This window comes from Anarhichas minor, unplaced genomic scaffold (genome assembly GCF_050575085.1).
Source record: "Anarhichas minor isolate MPS153535 unplaced genomic scaffold, ASM5057508v1 ptg000045l, whole genome shotgun sequence".
In the NCBI taxonomy this organism is placed as follows: Eukaryota; Metazoa; Chordata; class Actinopteri; order Perciformes; family Anarhichadidae; genus Anarhichas; species Anarhichas minor.
Genome location: NW_027466491.1, coordinates 3,226,746 through 3,247,088, shown reverse-complemented (window position 1 = coordinate 3,247,088; position 20,343 = coordinate 3,226,746). Strand labels below are relative to the sequence as shown.

The 20,343-nt window shown below is 42.5% G+C and overlaps 1 protein-coding gene across 1 annotated transcript in view; it reads right to left on the bottom strand.

Moving 5' to 3' along the window:
- The window catches only part of grm8a (glutamate receptor, metabotropic 8a), a 185,157-nt gene that overhangs the window by 101,698 nt on the left and 63,116 nt on the right, over positions 1 to 20,343 (bottom strand). The window contains exon 2 of the mRNA XM_076111791.1: positions 16,683 to 16,899. Within this exon, the coding sequence (XP_075967906.1) occupies positions 16,683 to 16,899 (217 nt within the window). The remainder of the gene's footprint in view (positions 1 to 16,682; positions 16,900 to 20,343) is intronic.

Genomic DNA, 20,343 nt, shown 5'->3' with positions numbered 1-20,343 from the left:
AAGTGTGGAGGAAGGGGGGGGGAGATAAACACAGAGAAATAACATCTTTGAACCAATAGAGGGAGAAAGACACAGACGAAGAAAGAGAGTATGCGTGGAGAGGAGAGGAGAGGAGAGAGGAGAGGCTGCTGCAGAGACGCAGGTGTGCATAAGATGCAGCAAAGGAGAAAGTGACAGAGAAGATATGAGAGCATGAAAGCCTGAGTGTGTGTGTGTGTGTGTGTGTGTGTGTGTGTGTGTGTGTGTGTGTGTGTGTGTGTGTGTGTGTGTGTGTAGGCACAGGTGTAAGTGTGTGTAATTTGCCTAAGCCTCTGAATTTGTCTCTTCAGAGAGACTCAGAGGGAACATAGGGCTTAAGGCCATCACACTGCAGGGATTTGTTACACACAGGCTGTATGTGCACACACACATATTGGACATATTGTGCACATATTGACATATACATACAAAGACACCTTCAGAAACATGACTCGCACTAACAAACACATCAGGAGAGTCATCAGCCATCAGATGGGGGAGCTTACGGGCTCACAGATGATGTTTCAGTGCGTTGTAGTTTATCAACAACCAAACTGCTCAGCGAGCAGAGCATCTGATGAGCAACCAAGTCAACATTTCGAGATTGGGTATAAAGACAGACATGTCGGCATCGATTAGGTTTCGAGAGAGAAGAGTAGGAGAACTGTTTTGTTAGTTCGAACTCAACTGGGCGTCCTTTGCTAGACATCTTCTGTTCACAGCGTCTCAGTTCCCTTGATAAAAACTCAAAGAAAAACCCATCAAATTTCACTTAAAGTCACTCATTTAGTAGAGGCGTCAGTACCTCCATCTTCACCTGTGGTCAATCACATTTTTTTTTACTTCATAAAAAACATAATACACCACATATCTGCCTGTTAGCATCAGCATGCTTTCTTATGATCTCCAGAACTTGCCAAAAACATCTGTAGGAAATGAAAAATTAGCAGAAGAGCACGTGTCCCAACTGAACATGACATCTGGACTGGACATGAAAAAAAATGTTTCACACTAACAAATCATCTGTACGTCTACACTCTTCATCTTTACTCCTCAAATGTGTTGTCATTTTGTTGATAAGCTTCACTTGGCTTCTTCTCTTACTCTTTTTTAACTTATTTTTCCTTCACTACTTGTAAGTCCTAAAGTTGATGAGTAGAACGAGGGGATGACTCTGTATGCGTGTGTGTGTGTGTGTGTGTGTGTGTGTGTGTGTGTGTGTGTGTGTCTGACAGCGCCTTGGGGAATGCAGACTTTGAGCGGATTAATGGTCTAAATATAAACACTGCTAATCAGGACATCAAAATAGGCACAGGGAGACACAGATATGCATTCAGACACCCTTTCATGTGTGCCACGCACACAAACACACACACACACACTTTCATGTGCATGACCACAGTGTTGCCTTGCATCTGTCTCATTCTGTCATTTTCATCTTTCGGGCTCAGAAAACAAGTTTGAGTTGGAAACATTCAAGGGGCTTCAAAAGAAGCAAGTCATCCACATCCCATGGTTTTAAATACGATTACGAGTTCAAAAGGAAAACACAAACTCCAAAAGATGTGCCCATGCCAACTGTAGGTGTGATCTGACCTCAAAACAACAGCGGAAACACTAATTGGTTTATGGCTCTTGGTTTGTCATTGAAACACTAAATCTTCAATAGTGAAGGGTAATCTGCATCATCCCAGTAAAGGACGCTAATTATACACCTGCAGTACAACACAGCCAGTCATAGTTCAAGATACAAACAGATGCCTGTATGTAAATTGCCTGAAGCACGAATATATCATCAGATGAAGGTGCATGTATCAATGTGTGCATGCAGAGAAGGAAGGCGAGGTCAAGAGTCAGATACAGACCGACTGCCAAAGAGCCACTTGCGGAAAAAGAGCCGAGGGTGAGAAACAAAAAAGAAGGACTGCAGAGAGAGACAAAGCCATATATTTTTCTCTTTCATTGAAAGCTTCCTCCGTTCTGCTATGCTGTAGAAACAGCCGGAGGTGTGTGCACTGTGAGTCCAGCATCGACCACAACAGACACACACACACACACACACACACACTTGGAGGTAACACAAGCAGCAAAGCACTGTTTGTTGAGCAGCACATTTGCTTGTATTTTCTGCCACATGAATTCAGAATAGGGTTTGGAGCCTCCTGGAAGAGCAGGTGCAAACTTATTTTTAGTGGACTTTACTGGAGACTATATCCCTGGCACATAAACTGCAGGATAACCATAACCTTTATAATTGAACAACAAGCTCAAATCCAACCTTAACTTTTAACCAAACTTGCTTTTGACTAAAATTCAAACTGGGTATACACACAGACCACACTGCCAGCATGCTTGTGTGTGTGGGAAGCAAAGTGAGAATAAACCTCTCTAAGCAATGAGGAATAATCTGCTGGACAACAACTCTGACATCATAAACTTTCTCCTCCACAAAGAAAAACTCGGCCGCCCCGTCCCTGCTTCCCTGCCTGCATTCCTCCGCCTCCCTTGCATCTGCTGCCATAGCAACACAGCAGCCAAATAAAAAAAATAATGAATTCAACCAAACGACTAAATAAATGATTTGCGAGGAATGGATTTCAAAATCAATGCATGAATAATGCTCGCCTCTCTTATTGTAACTTGATATTTAACTGGATGCCTGTCTGTGTTCAGGTGCTCTGGCTGACCGTCTGTCCAATAAATAATAAAATGAAATGAGAAGACCCTGCAGTCGAAAAAGGATCCACACCAGCTCCTGTAGTTTGTGCATTAAATTTCCTTGAGAGAAGCAGTGAAACATGAATCATGTATTCCTTTTAATTCAATTCCTGCATAAATTAACATATTAACCTCAAAATCTCACATCAAAGGATAGCAATGTTGTATGTGAGAGAGAGAGAGAGAGAGAAAGAGAGAAAGAGAGAGAAAGCAATAGACATAACAGCAAGACCTGAGAAACAGAATAAATAAATTGAAAGACAAGACAAAGTTTGGAGAGGGGGGGAAGACTCTCTGCCAATATCCCCTTTCAACATCACGACGTTCACCTGCAAATACAAGCCGGCCACAAAAGTCTCCCCGTCTGCCTACGACAGTAAAAACACACAGCTGTTGACCCTGACCCTAACCCTAACAGGAAATGGAGTCGTTTCTACTGCCTTTTTCTTTTCTTTCTGTTCCAACACACAACTGAGAAATAAGCCAGAGCATGTTTCCCCCTGACCTATATATAAAAGGGGTGAAAATTGGAATTAAAATCACCATGGCAACAAGACGACAGATTGCTGCTGATATCAAGTGATGTCCCACAACTTTGACCAAAATGTCTTTTCTTCTACATACCACAGCATCAGTAACTTCTGGCTACTCCGAATTTCACATCAATTGCATTAAAATTTGCAAAGAAACCTTTCATGCCCATCAACTTAACAGTTATTAACTTTTTACAGTTAGCTAATGATTTGACCAGTCACTGTCTCATACAATCAACTCAGAGTCTATAAGTGTTAATTGAAGCAGAGGTTGGTTTCCTTTTTCCAGTTGAGTTTTGAGACTGCTGTCGAAAAGTCTTTTCACTTTGGAAGGTTCCACACGGACTGAAATGACCGGAAAGTATCTCAGCCATGATGAGATCTGGTCAAATCCTCTAGGTGCTAAGTAAAGGTGCTTCAGTGCTTCCTTTATCTCTTTTAGCAAAGGACACACTGGATCATCCTTTCACAAAAGGAAGGCTGCAAATACCGTCACACACTTCCTAGAGGCAGCAAATGTGACGTGTTACAGCAGCGCAGGGGACAGTGCAATAACACGGAACATCAGTTTTTAAAAAAGCAAGATAAGCCAAAAAATGGAGCTGAGAGCAGTGTTGATTGTAAAGTGTGACAGCAGCAGGAAGGAAGGACCGGCGGAATCTCTCCACGCAAGCAGCCTGTCACTGAAAGAGCTGCTTGTACAGCCCGCATGAAACAACAGGGTAAGGATGCACGTGGCCAAATGTAAGATGCGCTTCTCGTAATCGATCTTAAGAACATTGCAGTGTCACCAGGGCAGACCCACATCAATTGCATCCGCCGACGCAGCATAATTACGTACCTTAGTGTAAGTGCAGTCGGATTCTCTGAGCACCGCGGTTGTCTTTCCCTACATCCGTATGAATTTACCTTCACATCTTTCCTTGACCTCATGGAGTTTTTCATCAAGGTCAATTGAAAATGGTTAGGGGAAGACGTGAGGAACCCCTAACCCTAACCCTAACCCTAAATACATTCTGTACTGTACAACGTATGGTATGGTGCATTATTGACCATGACAGAGCAGAGTACAAACACCACACAGCCACCTTTCAAGCCAACAGACGGTGAGTCTATCTAAGTAAAAGAATTTTGCTTTATATTACTTGAAGCTGCAGGTTGCCAGTGTTTGTTTATCATGTGTCTCCCAGGTTTGGCATACAACGTGGAAGTCCCAGATGTTTGGAACTTCTCCCCAGCTTGTGAACACAATGAGCATAACCGAGTGGACCGTTTTAATTGGGATCGTGTCGCCAGGTAATATTACAATCCAAGTTTTCCTTCCCGTCGGCTGTTAGCAAATGCTGCAACCTGGACCCATTTGGAACGTTACTGAATGAAATGTATCCGCCGCATTGCTCTCTCTTTTTAATACTGTGGTCATTTAATAAATCAAGGAATGTTCAAGTTTCATCCACTCATAAGGTCCATAAATGTCTGTGTGGCATATATGGAAAATGCAGCGCTTTGAGTGTACTTTTTAATACTTACTGCGCAAGTTGTTGCCCCCGGTGTTTACCAGTATTTTCCTAAGTAGCCTGTCATCCAATGTGCCCTTGCAAAATAGATAGTGCAGATGGCAGAAGGGGACCAGAATTTGGCAGGCTTATACCTATAGAACAGTCTACATGTGAGGGCGGGACTGATCGAGACAGACAGTCACGTCGCTCTAAAATCTACATACATGCATGATGACTTGAAACTTGTTAATCAAAACAACTGTATAAAAATCAAAAATGTATGTAATAAAGTAGTCGCCTGGACTTAAATAAGTAGTCGTATGTTTCACCAGCAGCTGGCGCTCATGACAGGCTCTGAACGGGGCTGATGGGTAAGTGCCGTACGTACAAATACACTACTGCACGCACCTGGTAAGTGTTTTAGAGAGTGTGAACACACAATATGATGTGGAAAAAAGGGGGAGGGGGGGGTGGTCGCAGTATAGTTCTGTAATATTTATGTTCACCTCTGTTTCACCTCGGTTGGAACCTTTAACTGCATCTTAATAGCTGGCATAGTGTATATGTATAGCTGGGAGTGTGGTAGAATGTGCTTGGCAGATGCTGCAATAATTTAAACCCGAAGTGACATTTTCACGACCTGTTAATGTTTAAAGTGATAAAAGTGAATATGGCAATGAAATGGGTGCTTTAATGTGTGCCCTTGTGACACAGAAAGAACATAAGAAAGATATGAAGTCATGCTTCCTTAAATTTAGGTTGCACAAATGTGTGTGCACAAGGGTGCATGTTTGTCAGTATTGTAAGTAGAAGATGATGAAAATTCAACACTTCTGGTTGTTTTTTTATCTCCTCACCTTTGCTCTAGGAATTTTTCTCATTCCGACACCCCTTCCTTCTAATATTCTTTGACTTTGACTTCGTTGACTTTTTCGGAGCTGTCCTTTTATGAAACAGTTTCCTGATGTTTGGAGGTCTAAAAACCCATCACATGGAAAAAGTGACAGTATTCTAAGATTCCAGCCGAACTGTTAATCGCGTTACATTTTCAGTCTACCTTCGTGTGTGTTTTCACAGGAGATGTCAGTGCCCTTTGACGTCTGGGTGTGTGTGTACACTGCAAACGTGCCTATGGATATATTTTTAGGTGGGAAACGCCAAACTGTTAAAGCTCAACCCCATCCTCAACACTCAGATATGAAGTCACTTCAGAAGTCGCAAGTGGTAAAAAGATGTGGAGATAACGCTGCATAGTTATCATGTATTGTCAACCGCAGACTAATTTAGATGTGGTAAAGAAAAAAGATGAAAAAAAAAATCAGGCAGCTAGTCAGGTTAGACAACTTGCATATGACCTTTGAGGTGCATATCTCATTAAGTATCTTACCACTTCATCATTCATGCACCATTTAAATTCATCACATATTTATGCATTTCTTTTAAATCTTGCACTGAACCCGTCTTACTTGTGAATTAACACATATTGTTAGGCCAGTGTATATGAGGGCTTGTGCAATATGATGAGATTATAGGTCAATGCAATATTGGTTGGCCAAGATAATGGTCCGTCACGTGCCTCCCTGCATTGCATAGTGCTTCAAAAAAAAGTAACAAGGCTGTACGTAATTAGCCGTGTACGGTAGCCCCAACTCCAGCAGGAAAGATCTTCACTCCTGTTAGCAAACAATAATGCGCCTAATTGGCGATTCTTTGGTTTTAAACCAAACAAAAAAAGAACTACCAGAGAATATGAGCAAAGTGATTTGTAAAGCTGTGCGATAAACAACTCAGGACTATAGTGATGGAAAGATTGCAAATCTCCGCTCCCATCTTCAAACTCACCATCCAACAGAACCGGAACTCCAGAGTGAGCAATTAATTTAATAGGGCTGTGCTGAATAATTCAGAGCTTCATTCATAATGTTGACATTCAAATTATTATTATTAATAACTTACAGAAACATTGCGTGCAATAGTCCACCATCTCTCTCTCTCACACACACAAACACACAGCGGGCAATGGGGGCGCTCAGTTGATCATCTCTAAAATGATCTGTCCTCTTTCGAAATGTCAAAAATGAATTAAGAAAAAAGATGGATGTAATCATTTCCAGAATTCACAACATGTTTTTCATCGGGGTCTAAAAACGGTTTGCTCTCCAGCTTGCCGCACACAAAAGGAGTCACATATTAACAACGCGGTCTAACAGCACCATAAATTATATTTAAATCAGTATACTGTCTATACATTGAGGACACTTCAGTCAATAGAAAATGAATATCTATGTCTGAATCTCTCTTCAGCTTTGTTGTGGATGATAATTCTGTATACGTTATTTTTTTTTAAAGCAATATCGACAATAGGGGAATTTCCATACGGCCCACCTCTAGTGTATACCGCTTGAATTAACGGATCACTATGAAGTGAATTATTCCACATTCAAACCATCTGAACATTCAGTGAAGAGACAAATGCAGAAACGGGAAGGCAGTGTTCACCCAAGACAAATTAAACACGCGTTGCTCCAGAACCATATAATGAAAAACACAAAAGCCGAAAACAGGGGGGGGGGGGGGAGGAAACACAAAGGGATGGAAAGAATAAAAACTAAGTGAAGATATAAGGCCATGTCTAAGCCTGCATAAATTCCCATTTCTCTTTTTGAATAATAACAGTTTCATTCTGGAGTGAAAAATGGGGAAGGCTCGGGTAAGTGGTGAAACTTTTAAATCCGTGGTTCCGTGCTGGCGGAGTGGGAATAAATTACACCGTCAGACTCAAACTATGGAGACAGAGCTACGCTTGTTAAAGTGGCGTGTGTTGGAATTGCCTCCAACCCTCAGTCATTATCCATCATTTCTCAGGTTGCGCCTGCCAACTCCATTGCATAATTGGGTCTGCACTACCTCCGTCGCCATCAACAGTCATTTTGATGTAAATACGAGTGCAGCCGATGAAACAAAGGCAGGGGGACTTTGATAGGTACGTTTGAGATTGTGTGGTGTAGGAAGTGGGGGCTCAGTTTTCCTTGAGGACATTTGGAGAAATGTTAGTCGACGCACGTCATCCATCTGTCTTTCCACGTTCAAACAGTTTACTGTAGGTCTCTCCTTCTGTTTGAAGGTTCAGTTTGGTCTGTCTTTGTTCTAGCCTTGTAGTTAATATGAATTTACATCTCGCTGCACTTCATTATTCCGTCTGGGCCAGACATCAACTTCCTCACACTGACTTCTTGAAGACTGTTGAATATGAAACAGAAGGTGAACTTTAAGGGTAAAAAATAAATGTTCAAAGATGCAAACAAAAGCCGGAGGCCCACAAGTGAAATGCCTACAACCTGCTCTCAGATCTGATTTAAGCTCGGTGTTTTTATCATATACATCTTCCATTCCTTCTCTGTGTGTTCTCCTAAAAAAAGAAATGTTTTACAGATAATAAAATATATCAATGGCAAAGTTCTAATCTGATTTCAATTTACAAGAGTTGTGAAAACCTCTAAACTCAGGTGTCTGTGATTTTTGCTGAGGGTGTTTTTCCACCATCTCTAAAGAAGTCTTGAAGATCTTAGAAATCCCGTGTTAGAAAACTCTGTGTAATTCCACACGAGTTGACTGTGTGAGAGTGAGATTTTGAATGCCTTTATAGTCTGGGAAGAAACACAGAAAGATGACACACGGGTTTAGATAGTGGAGAAGGAGAACAGCGAGATCATAAGTGTTAAAAAGTAATAGGAGAAAGGGTGAGCTGTGAAAAAAACAAAACATTTTGAATGTGAATAAAGCAGAAGCCCAATAAGCTAGTTGTTTGACCCCAGTAATAACATCGCGGAAAGGACAGAGGACGGCAGGGCAATGAGCAAAAGAGAGAGTGAAGCAGACAAGATATCGTAGAGAAACAAGAAATCTGAAAAACTCTGAACGGCTGGAGTGAAATAAACAGACAACGAGACAGATGGAGCACGTTGATTACTCTCCCTGAATCCCGGCATTCCAGCAATCCGACATGTATCGTTGTCAAAGCAACAATGTAATAGGAGTGCCAACAGAGTTGTAATTCTCCCCCCATTCACTCCCAGCTAATCTGCCTCTGCCAGCTCACCATCCATCAGCCTGTGTGTGAGTGTGTGTGTATTCGTAACTGAGCAGAAGAGAGAAGACAGAGGACGCTTATGAGCAGTTGTCCGTGCACATGCGTGAGTAGTTATCGAAGTTTGATTTATTAGCAGCAAGGCAGAGAGTAAGAAAAGACGTATCCACAGTGCGTTCATCGGCGTCCCACTCGCTGGTCCTGCCAGGTGGGAGACAGCAGGACTCATTTGTCTCTGTGTGTGTGTGTGTGTGTGAGGCCATGTGTACCAGGCCTGATCTGGTCCTGCCAATATCTCTCCAATGTTCTGCTAGGCAGAAGGAAAGTCCTCCTCGAGGTCCAACCGAGAACTGTGGTTTAGATTAAATGTTGTTAATCATTGTAACTACTGAACCAGAAATCACTTTCAAAGAAATTGTGATGCTTTTTTTTTTTTTTTGTGCGAAGAAAGATTGATTTGTCACAAGAAGTTAGGAAGAGGACCTTCCTGTGCATTTGAATTTAGCCGTTTCTACTTTGGCAAACATCTTTACAAATTAAGTATTGCACAGCTTTCACATTGAGTCTCTGGATCTTAAATTGCTGTTCAAATTTAGATGAGGAGAAGACATTTATGAGTTATCATGATCCATGACTGGTTTCAAGTTTCTTTTTGCTGTACGTTAAGAAATGTACAAAAGAGATAACTGCGTCAGCTTTCAAAGTGATCAATCAACATGACAGGAATACACTTTTCTTAAGTTTGTCGTGCTTTTTGATGTTCATTATTACTTCTGGTGGAATGGCTTGTGTTCCTCCATTCATTTGTCGAGTACAAATTTTTTTGCATTTTTGCAAGAACATACAACGGTTTTGGATGCAATCATGAAAGGCAACTCTGACAACATCAAAGTTAAATTCTGGTTTGATCGCCGACTGTAAATCTAATTTCCTACAAATAACGCTTCCAGCTTAAAGCCACTAAGCTCTGCTAAGCCTTTTCCCAAAATCATCCAAGTGACAGTATGTATTATGGTGAAACTATTTTTTTTTCTTTTTTTACCACATCCAATGAAATGAGGATTGCATTCAAATGAGAGGAAGTGAAGATAAGAAATAAATAAGCTTTAATTAGTCAGCCTCTCTGTGAACATATCCAGCCTATGACTCTGTATGTCCTGTAGCGATGCGTTTATCTCATAATTACAAGGTACATTCCTCTTTCTGTATTTCCTTCATGCTAAAATATATGGTGACATCTACATTTTGTACAGTGGAAAAGCTCTTAACAACACCAGTTGTATTCCTTCGGTTTGTATATACTTACTATATGCTCGCCTGTGGTCACATGCACTCTAGTTGTGTGTTCATGCATTGCTAAACTATTTCACCTGGTGTTTTAGGAGAGGGGGTATTTCGGGTTGTAGCTCTGGGATGGAACTCTCAAAGCACTATGTCAGAGTAAAACAAGTATTACTGTTTTTTTTCGTTATGCCAGCCAACGTTGGTTCTTGTCATTTATTTTAACTGTGACCCCCAGAGCCCTTCTGCAGACACAGATGGAAAATTGAAAAAATAAAAAAAAACACATGAGGAAGGAAAGAGGAAAAAATAAAACCTAAAGTTACTGGAGCAGAACGGTGAAGAGGCTTGAAAGTGCTTTTAAGTTGCGCAGGCAGATTCTTTCTCCCCGTAAAAACACACACACACACACACACACACACACTGACAAATGAATACACATAAACTCACTCATATGCACACATAAACAAACATGGATCCATGAAATCACGGTGCAAACACACATATACCTTGCAAACATAAGCTGCACAAACACACACACACACACACTCCTGGACATGTACGCACACACACCTTTGTGTACCAACCGGTGCAGTAATATTGCTGAAATTACTTTTGGGGCTTAGCAGTAACTGGCTGAGTTTTTTTTTTCTCTCCTAGATCTCTTGGTGGACTTGAAAAGGCCAAATAGAGACGGAAAATAAGAGGGCACGCACACACACACACAAATACCCTATTTCTCTCCCATTATCTGGATGTCTGTGTGCCCAGTACCCGCTCTAACTCTGACAGAAGGGAATAGAAGGAGTTCTCAACTCTGTTGAGCAAACCGCTGGAGCAAAAAGGAATTTTATACATCAAATGTACATCACAGAGGGACGTACAGTACGGCCACTAATGCACATTTAAACATGGCCGACACCATCAAATGTGTTGCAATGTAACTCTGCGCTGTAAGTGAGCTTTTGTTGCCCGCCGGTGTACTCCGAGCTGAATCATAATATCGTCAAGTTTAAGTTTCAAACAAGGCAGATTTATGTTTCTGGCTACAGGGCCTTGAAATCTGCTCCGTAACATACTGCTTATCAGCAAAAACTGCTTTGTGGGAGGCAAATCTAATTATTCCTGCAATCCCCGACCACTAGTAATCACTGAGACGTGGCTGAAAATGGTGAGGTGCTTTCACAGGTTGATGAAGAATCGCAGGCAACCCCAGAGTTTTTCTGGAAAAGAAAAAGGTAATTTCTGTTGGCCTTAATATCGAGGCGGCTGGGGGAAATTGCTAAAAAAATGGCTATTTCAGCTGGATGGGATGAAATTCACAGCCCTGCTCAGGTAATAATTACCATCTCTGGATGTCCTCTGGCAATACTAATGCCATCTGCAGAGGGCTGTTAACTCCTAATAGATATTGTCAATTCCACCCAGGTGAGAGACTGGCAACATAAGGCTAACATAAACTGGATTATAATAGAATCTGGAGATTTGGAAAGATGTTAATGATCTCGTCGAGATAATTTATAGTTTGAAGTAAAATCACACAAACCATTTTCAACAAGGCAAGCAAAGCAAATACTGTATTGTTCCGCTGCAAGCAACGGTGTGGCGCACACAGTCAATGTACTCACCGTGGACAAAAGTACACACAGAGACATGAAAAAAAAAACATATATTTAGGTTTTAGAAATACCAGAGCTCCATTTTACAAGGACGAACAGACCGCAAACCACAAACCAACAGCATAAACAAGTCTACAAGCTTCTGAGAGTTTGGGGCCTTTCATGAAGACGACAAAGACGGCTTCACCTTGAGATGAAAACCAAGGCTGGTGTAATTAGTTACAAATGGATGGGTTGATGTTGGTGCTCCCTGTGTGTGTGTGTGTGTGTGTGTGTGTGTGTGTGTGTGTGTGTGTGTGTGTGTGTGTGTATGTGTCTGTATGTGTGTTGATGAATAGTATCAGTCATAAGGGGAGTGTAATCAAGGACAAGGCACAGAGAGCTAAATCGACCCGGGGAGACACGCTGTCAGCTGACTGTAAGTTAGAGAGTGTGTTTGTGAAGCTGTGGGTCTGCCAAAAAAACTTTGTGTTGAGCATAAGCACTGTGTGATATGTTTGAGAATCCATACAAGGTGTAAAACACATCAGTCTGTGTCCCGGCTCTTTAATTACAACCTCAGTCTATATGATTATATTTATAATGCATGCTGAAATTTAGTATCATCAAATTTGTTTCCAACATCATTATATTGTAAGAGTGGTGCTGCAACTGTGTAGCAGAGGTCCTTATTCATTTCAATATCCTCATGAATAATAATAATATAAAGTATCATTTCTATAATGCAAAGCGAAGTGATTTTCCAACACCAGTGTGGTCTGCGAATACTGCACACAGGCTTATAAATAGACTTATTCGATGTGTCATTATGCATCACAATGCATTTCAATTAAAGCGCGATTGTCTGAATGAAACGGCATAAGCCGGTAGCAAGACTCGGATAATGACGAGGGCCGGCTCCATTGTGGGGGGGGGGGGGGGGGGGGGGGGGGAGTGGACTGAAAGCGAACTAAAGAGGCAAAGCTAAGCAAAAAGGCGGGAGCTTAGTTTAGAGCCAGAGAACTAATTAAATGAATCTGGAGATAAACGTTTAATTATTTCCTTCCCTTCTTCATTACTGCCTTGCAGAGCTGTAGACCGGCCAGTGTCAGGGGGAGGGGACTATTCTGAGCCGGTGAAGTCAGTCCACACACACACTCTTTCACTCTCACTCCTTCATTTCACTTCCTCACCCGCAGATTCACCCCACAGCCTCTCTCATTGACAAAAAGTCCGCCTTCTGTCTTGATACTCAACACACACACACACACACACACGGCCTCTCCCCCTCTGCCTGCAGTGTGGCTGAATGTAGATGTGGTAGTTGTAATCCCAGATGGATTCCATGGGGGAAGGCGAGGAAGGTTACTGGAAGGAGAAAGGGGCCGTGACTTGATTTAAAAGATTCCTTCGGTAAGTAAACTGCCACCTCTTGTTTTATAGTACAGTGGTCCATATGCTGCAAACACAGCACGATATATAGGAGGCTGCAATCTCACGTGCGTGGCAAGATTCAGCGCCATATGCTGCCGATTTCCATGCGCAATCAACGGCAGTGTGGCATACAGGGAGAGAGACCGTCCTTCAGCTGGGAGACTGAACAATAAAAATAAAAAAAAACACTAGTGATCTTCTGATTTTACACTCTGGCTTTACCGGCGAGGAAAAACACCTTCCCCTTCAGGGAATCAATGAAGTGTCAGAAAAGAGCAAGATTTCCCATCGCTGGTAGTCTCGTTCATTTGACACGTGAAACGATGCACATTTTACCACCAGAAATGGACCACTGCCGTCCTGCATGACCTTTTGAAACCACTCCCCGACAAATCTCCCGCAAGTTGCCCTTTACATTATTTGTTCATTAACCTTTAATCACCGGTCCAATCCGGCTTATTGTGTACAAAAGGCAACAACAACAAAAAAACGCTACATTTATGCGCACAGTATGTGAACAGTTACTAATGATGAGTAAACACGTTGGGTCCCATGCTCACTGAGCTGTGTCTGTTACTAGTTCTGCATGACTGCAAAGCCATGGCTGGGGGTGACAGCACACAGGCGGCGTACGCTGTAAAAGTCATGGTGAATATATTTCAGGATGTGGCCACGGATGAGCAAACTGCGAATATGTTTCTTTTTACAATTGCACCGCTGGATAAACACGGGATGAGATGACTTTCCAAGTCAAATTGCGTTCACTTAAACTCCATTATTCAGTGCCAATACAGAAAGCGGTGCGGTGAAGTTAAAGTTATGCACCACTTGATTTTAAGTTAATTTTATTAGTTCCGTGTCATACATTGTATTTTATACAGACTGATTATTGTGTTTTTATTTCCTGATATTGTGTATTGGTGATGATCTGCTATCTATAGAAAGCACGTTGTGCTCCCAGCTTATTGGTGCAATAAAGTGCAATACAAAAAAATGTATTATTGTTATTATCATTATTGTTATTAAAGCGACAATTTGGAGGTTGAAGTCTTCAACACCAGCATCCAGGGTGTTTTTTTTTTTTTGCAGTAACCTCAAATCTAGTGTTATTTCAAGTTTTCCCTTAAGCAGTTCTTTTTGAAACAAAAAGATTTTGCTGACTGCCGCGTGGCTACAAAATAAGTTGTGCAGAGTTTTCTACATAACTCCTCCTGGGAGCGGAGACAAAACAGCAGCTGTAGAGCAGCAAACATAAGTAGGACATATTCCCTTTCAAAGACCGCATGGGAGAAGTAAATATTGAACTTTCGCAATGTATTACATAAGAACAGGCACAAGACAAGTACAGAGAGGAATGACTGGGCAGAATCAAACTGGTCCTGTAACTGACAATGCGCACACACACATCCTGTAACCGTCTGACTCATGCTGACAAGACTTGAGCGTCTACTCTGAAACTTTTCGGTAATCAATATGCACACACACACACACACACACACACACACACTCCTGCGCAGCCCTACACATTGTCAAGAATCATCAGTGAACACAGAATTACACACCAATTAATATGGATGTTTGGTATCAGTATGCAGAGTGCCTTGTAAGCTGCAATCATTACACTGCAATCACAAATGAATCACCTACAAATTCCCTGTGGCTCTGCATGTGTGTGCGTGGGTGTATGAGTGGATGTCCACCTGTGTCACCCTATATTTTTCTGTATGCGTGTGTGTGTGTGTGGGCGTATGAATGCGAGCGTATATATCTGTGTGTATGTGTGTGTAGGTTTTGCAGGGGCAGGGAGTGCTGTGAATCTATATTAGGAGCCCTATCATTATTCTGTCACCGTTCCCACTTCCTTGTCCCATTCTTCTTCTATTCTCTGTCACTCCCCTTCTATTTCTCACACTCTACAGCTCGATTCACCACTCTAATGTACACACAAACACACACAGACAGACAGTGAACTCTCCCTCTTTGGTCACATTTTCCTCTCCCCTCCTCGGCCCTCTTCTTCACCCTGCTTTTTTTCTTCTACTCTCCCATCCCTTCATCTTCTTGGTTCTGTTCACATCTGCAGTGCCGCAGAGTAAACAACTGACTGACTGCTGTCACAGCATGTAGCCCTCCCACGTACACGCGCACATACACACACACACACACACACAGAGAGGGCAAGATAGCTGCTGACTCCCAAAACGCAAAATACACACACTGCCGAGGACTGCTTCAGCCTTTACAGTGGCAGACACGCACACTCAGGCAAACACACTGATCTGACACCACTGTAAACATCTAGCCTATGTGCTGACTGCCACAGCACACGGCCCCGGGGCGAGCCGGCTCCAAACACGCACAGAGACAGGGATGGACCGATAGACATACGCGGAGCTATCATCTCTACATCAGCTCACAAACAATGCCCAAAAAGCAAAAGGAGGAGACTGGAGCGTAAAAATAGAAATATCTCGACTGATACTCTCTCAGATGGATTATTCACGTGTCTTTAGTCTCGTCAGTCTGTAAATATTTGTCAACATCCAACGTGATCCGTTTTTCAATAAACATTTGCGTCATAAACAGGGAACCCGACAGCATTTTGATCTGTCAACACCACTTATAGGATTTCACAAACTGATTTGAGGCGGCGTTCTCCCAAGCGATGCTCTGATGACCACGGGGACCGTTGCTTTTAAGTCTCGCATCAAAACCGACAAGTGATCCCGTCTTTGTGCGTTTCTCTCCCTTTCTGTATCTCTGTCACTCTCACTTATTTTAATTTACTCTCATCTCTCTTGCCACCACATAATGAAAGATCAACACTTTCCTACGGCATTTGAAGTTGCTTCATCCCATTTGTCACTCACCTGTACATCTCCAGGATATACGTACTACCTTTCTTGTAATCACATGTTCAGGGCATGTGCCGCTAATTTCCCGGGGCATACTATGCAGAGCAGCCAACATTTCAGACATCGACTGCAATGCAATAGCCTGCAGCATTGTTAGAAATTACAAACATACAGAGATAAAAAAGAAAGTTAAGAAGACGGCAGCACTTGTCAATCAAATGCTCGCTGTGATAACTGTCCGTCTCCGCTCACTCGCCACAGCCTGAAATCTACAGCCTGCAATTTACCCAAAGAGTGAATTTTCCCTGGAGTTTCCCCCGAGACATTCGAACAACAGGTTCCCACTCTGTTCTTTCTATTGTTCTCTTCAAATTACAGGCTAAAGCCACCCATCATGTATCATACAGGGCCGCGTTCAGCTCTCTCTAGAGTCCATTTCAATTATATCCGACACTAGAGCGACAGACCACCAAATGCTCTGTGAAAGCGCGAAAAATGTCAGTCTTATAGAGATGAATCTATAAAGATGGCATTCCTGAGGACTCCCCGGGAGCCCCATCCCTAGATCCCTGAGAGTCCCAGGACCCTACCTTGAGAACCACTGGTCTACACCCAAAACCACCCAACATCGACGTATCACTAACGGTTTGAGCTCCTACCAGTTTCTCTGGAGATCTGGACGAAGGCCTCCACGCCGCTCTCTCCGTAGTTTCCCTCCGACGCTAGCGTGGACACGTAGTTCCACTCCATCGCCGTGACAATGTCCATCATTGCCTGGGCCTGGTAGGAGTCCGGCGGTACCACGCGGGAGAAGAAGTCGTAGCGCGTGTTGTCGCTCAGTTCTGGGGCCGTGGAGGCGTAGCTTATCTGAGGGATCTGAACAACAAGGGGAAGAGAGCAAAGAAGACACATTTTATGTTAATTGTTTGTAGAGTCTGCAGACTGAAACATGAGGTAAGACGACTGTGGTTCAATTCAATTTAATATTTATTATCAGAATCAACTCCTTCGCACACTAGCAGAAAAATACAACTAAAGGTAAGCTGTAATAGTAATCATCATTTCCACGCCTTCATGCATAGTTTTACTGGGATCTATATGCAGAAGAGAGTTATAAATGCCTCCCGCTCCCCGCGGCATCGCTGTGATTAATAATTCTCTGGGGCGTGAGGAGAAGTTGCCAACACGAGTGTTCAAATTCAACTGCAGCACTGCAGACATATTGTTGGCTCAGAGATGTGAAAGAAGCAAACAAACAATTTGAGAACGAACAAGCATGGAGGAGAGAGAGAGAGAGAGAGAGAGAAAGGCAAAAGTGATAAATAATTGGGAATCAGAATGCGAAACGAGATGGAGAGGTAGCAAAAAGGGGAAACCGGCGATGTCATGGCCGACGGATTAGGAGCAGCGAGAAGACGCTTTGACACAGGTAGACGGACACAAAAAGAGACAGCGGGGACCAGAAGGGAAGACAGACGGACGAAAAGCACAACAGGCCGATGGGAGAAAGGAGAGACAGAGGTTGACAGAAAGACAGGACACACACACAGACACACACACACAGACAGGTATTGCTGCTGATAGGTGGTGTAACAGGTGGAAGGTGTTAGATGGGTGACAGTGAGATTGATTTTTCCCCTGACAGAGGGGGACAGCAAGGGAAGACCCTGTACTTGCCAACACACACACAGACGTTGAACAGACGTCTCATTGGCATTCATTGGAAGAAAGCCTTTATCTGCCAATCTAAACCCAAACGTAAGGTGTGTCAGCTGTCTGTCTCTTACACACAACCACACACACACACACAAACATAACATAAATGTCTGCAATTGCTGAGCACAGCAAAACACGCTGATACCGCTTGAACAAATTTGAGAAGGACAGTGTGTGTGTGTGTGTGTGTGAGAGACCGGAATGCTTCTAAAGCCCATCACTCTCTGTCTTTATTCCCTTTGAGTCATCTGAAGCCGCTGCCATCCTGCATCTACACTCATCTCTGCTATTTTGAAAGGTCAGGGATCTATCCTGAGTTTTGCAGGATCTCCTAAATGGTTCCTCTTTGGTGGCGCTGAAGTGCTGAAGCAGGTGTAAAAAAATATATATAAAACATAGACCTGAATCTCCAGAAGTGGTTTCCTTGTTTCAGGAGCATGTTTACAAAAAAATCTATTGTACTTTCGTTGAACGCATGAATAAGAAAAATGAATTCTTAGCCTGAGCAGTATTCATTCACCTCCTCGAGCAAAGGCTATTGAAAGGACGAAAAGAGAATACATTATTCTTCAAAGACAGCAATCGATGCACACTTAGCGGACGGCGTCTCATTTGTTTTTGTTGGATATCTAATTTTGGAACAAATCTGTTTTGTTCCTTTGTTTTTCTGCTGTTTAATAATCTTCCCATTTCTCTCGGGGAACTTGGTAGGAGTTCACGCTTGGGACGCTGGAGTTGTGTTATTGGTCCTCTCTGCCTGGGGAATACAACAGCAAACTTTCACAAACTTCAGGACGTGTTTGCATAATTCATAGAAGATAGCGAGGAAACAAATAAAAAGAACGAGTTCAATCAAAAGCTGGACCGGCAGAGGGAAACAATTGGTGGAACAACTTGTGTGCATGTGTTTGTGGTTTTTGTCAATAATGTGCATTCGTTTATTCGCATGCTGGTGTGTGACTCCCCTGTTTCACGTGTCCTTTTACTCGCTATGTGTATCTAAATAGGGGAATATCCATTTCAAAAGAGAAATGAATGCACGGCTGGGGGAATAACAGATTTGTCTGTTTACAACAGCGATGGGAAAGTCACCCTGTGACCTGGGCAACCTGCTACTTTGATATTTTTGTTATTTCACTCTAACAGCTGGGAAACTTAGAAAATGAGACACACGTACACACTTGTGTACAACCTCGCGCTCATCCTCTCGTCATATTTCCAGAGTCATTACCGAGTAAGAGGAGGAGAAGCGGAGGGGAACGAAAACAGATTCAGTGACAATCTGATATCTGCTGCGGGTACAGATCAAATGTCTTCCAAAACCACACCTGTGTTTTCTAAAAATGAATATTTCCTGCATATATTTCTTATAGTCACACATTCAGAAAAGCCCCACGAGACACGCATCTAGAACGTCTAATGGCGTGTGGCATGCGAGTGTTGTAAATCATTCATGTGCTGTAAAGTCGTGAGTGACTCCATCCGCTTTAAAAGCAAGTATGTTCGGAGTTGTAGTTAGAGGCGGGAAATTAACAGCTTGCTTCCCCCACATCACCAGGGAAGAAGATTAGGCCTCCAATCCCTCTAATTCCATTTGCTCTAATGAATATGTGTGTGTGCGCATATGTGTGTGTGTGTGTGCTGTCTGATGTGCAGTTTCAATCAACACTAGAAACACTTATGAATGGGGCAAAGTATTGTTTCAGTTACTTGATACATCAAGACCTCTATTATTGAATGATATTTGATGAATATGTTCCCAAGGCGGTCCAGATTTCCAAAATTCTACTGTGCATGAAAAGTTAAAGGCTTTCAGCACTGCAGTGTTCACCCTTTTGCGCTATTCTTAGCAGAGTCAGAAAGCTTCTGAACCAGCACTTTAGTCCCCGCATCTCTGCACTAAACCTTATAAGAAGCCTATACTCCTCCTCAAGAACAAATAGCTAATATATTCCATGTAGTGTGGCTGCCATTGATCCGCAAATCGGTCAATCCAGGAAAGATATAAAGTCTTTGGTCTTGCTTAAGTAAAGAATTGACCACCATGAAAACTGAATAGACGTCCCGTGGCCATAATGTAGCAGATTAATTCTTAATTGAACCGTTTTCCCCTCCAAGGCAAGGCCATTGAAAAGAGCACAAACTAATATGTTTCTCCACGACAACAATCAATGCACACCAGTAGGCTGATGACGTCTCGTTTTTCTGAGGGGCAGAAAGTGCATTATTTCTTAAATAGTGCCCTTCTGAGTGGTGAGTGAAGCAAATACCGGCCGACATCCTAGAACCGTGTTTACCAAACCTATTTTCTGGGAACCGACTTAAAAAAAAAAAAAATGGCATATCATCTCAACCAATCTCAAAATAGGCCTTTTTGAAATTGTGATATATTTCCGCATCACCTCATATCATGTTGAATAGGTAAACCAGCCATTTCAAAGAGATATTATCTTAATGGCAAACCAGCCATTTTGAAGAAATACCCCTGATAGATGATCCGGGACAGAGGCTTTTTGTGCGTCTTTCCTGCCGAGGACCAAAATTGAGGAAATTCACTCTTTGGAGTTTCACTCATTCTCACAGTGAAACTAAGAAGAATGTATT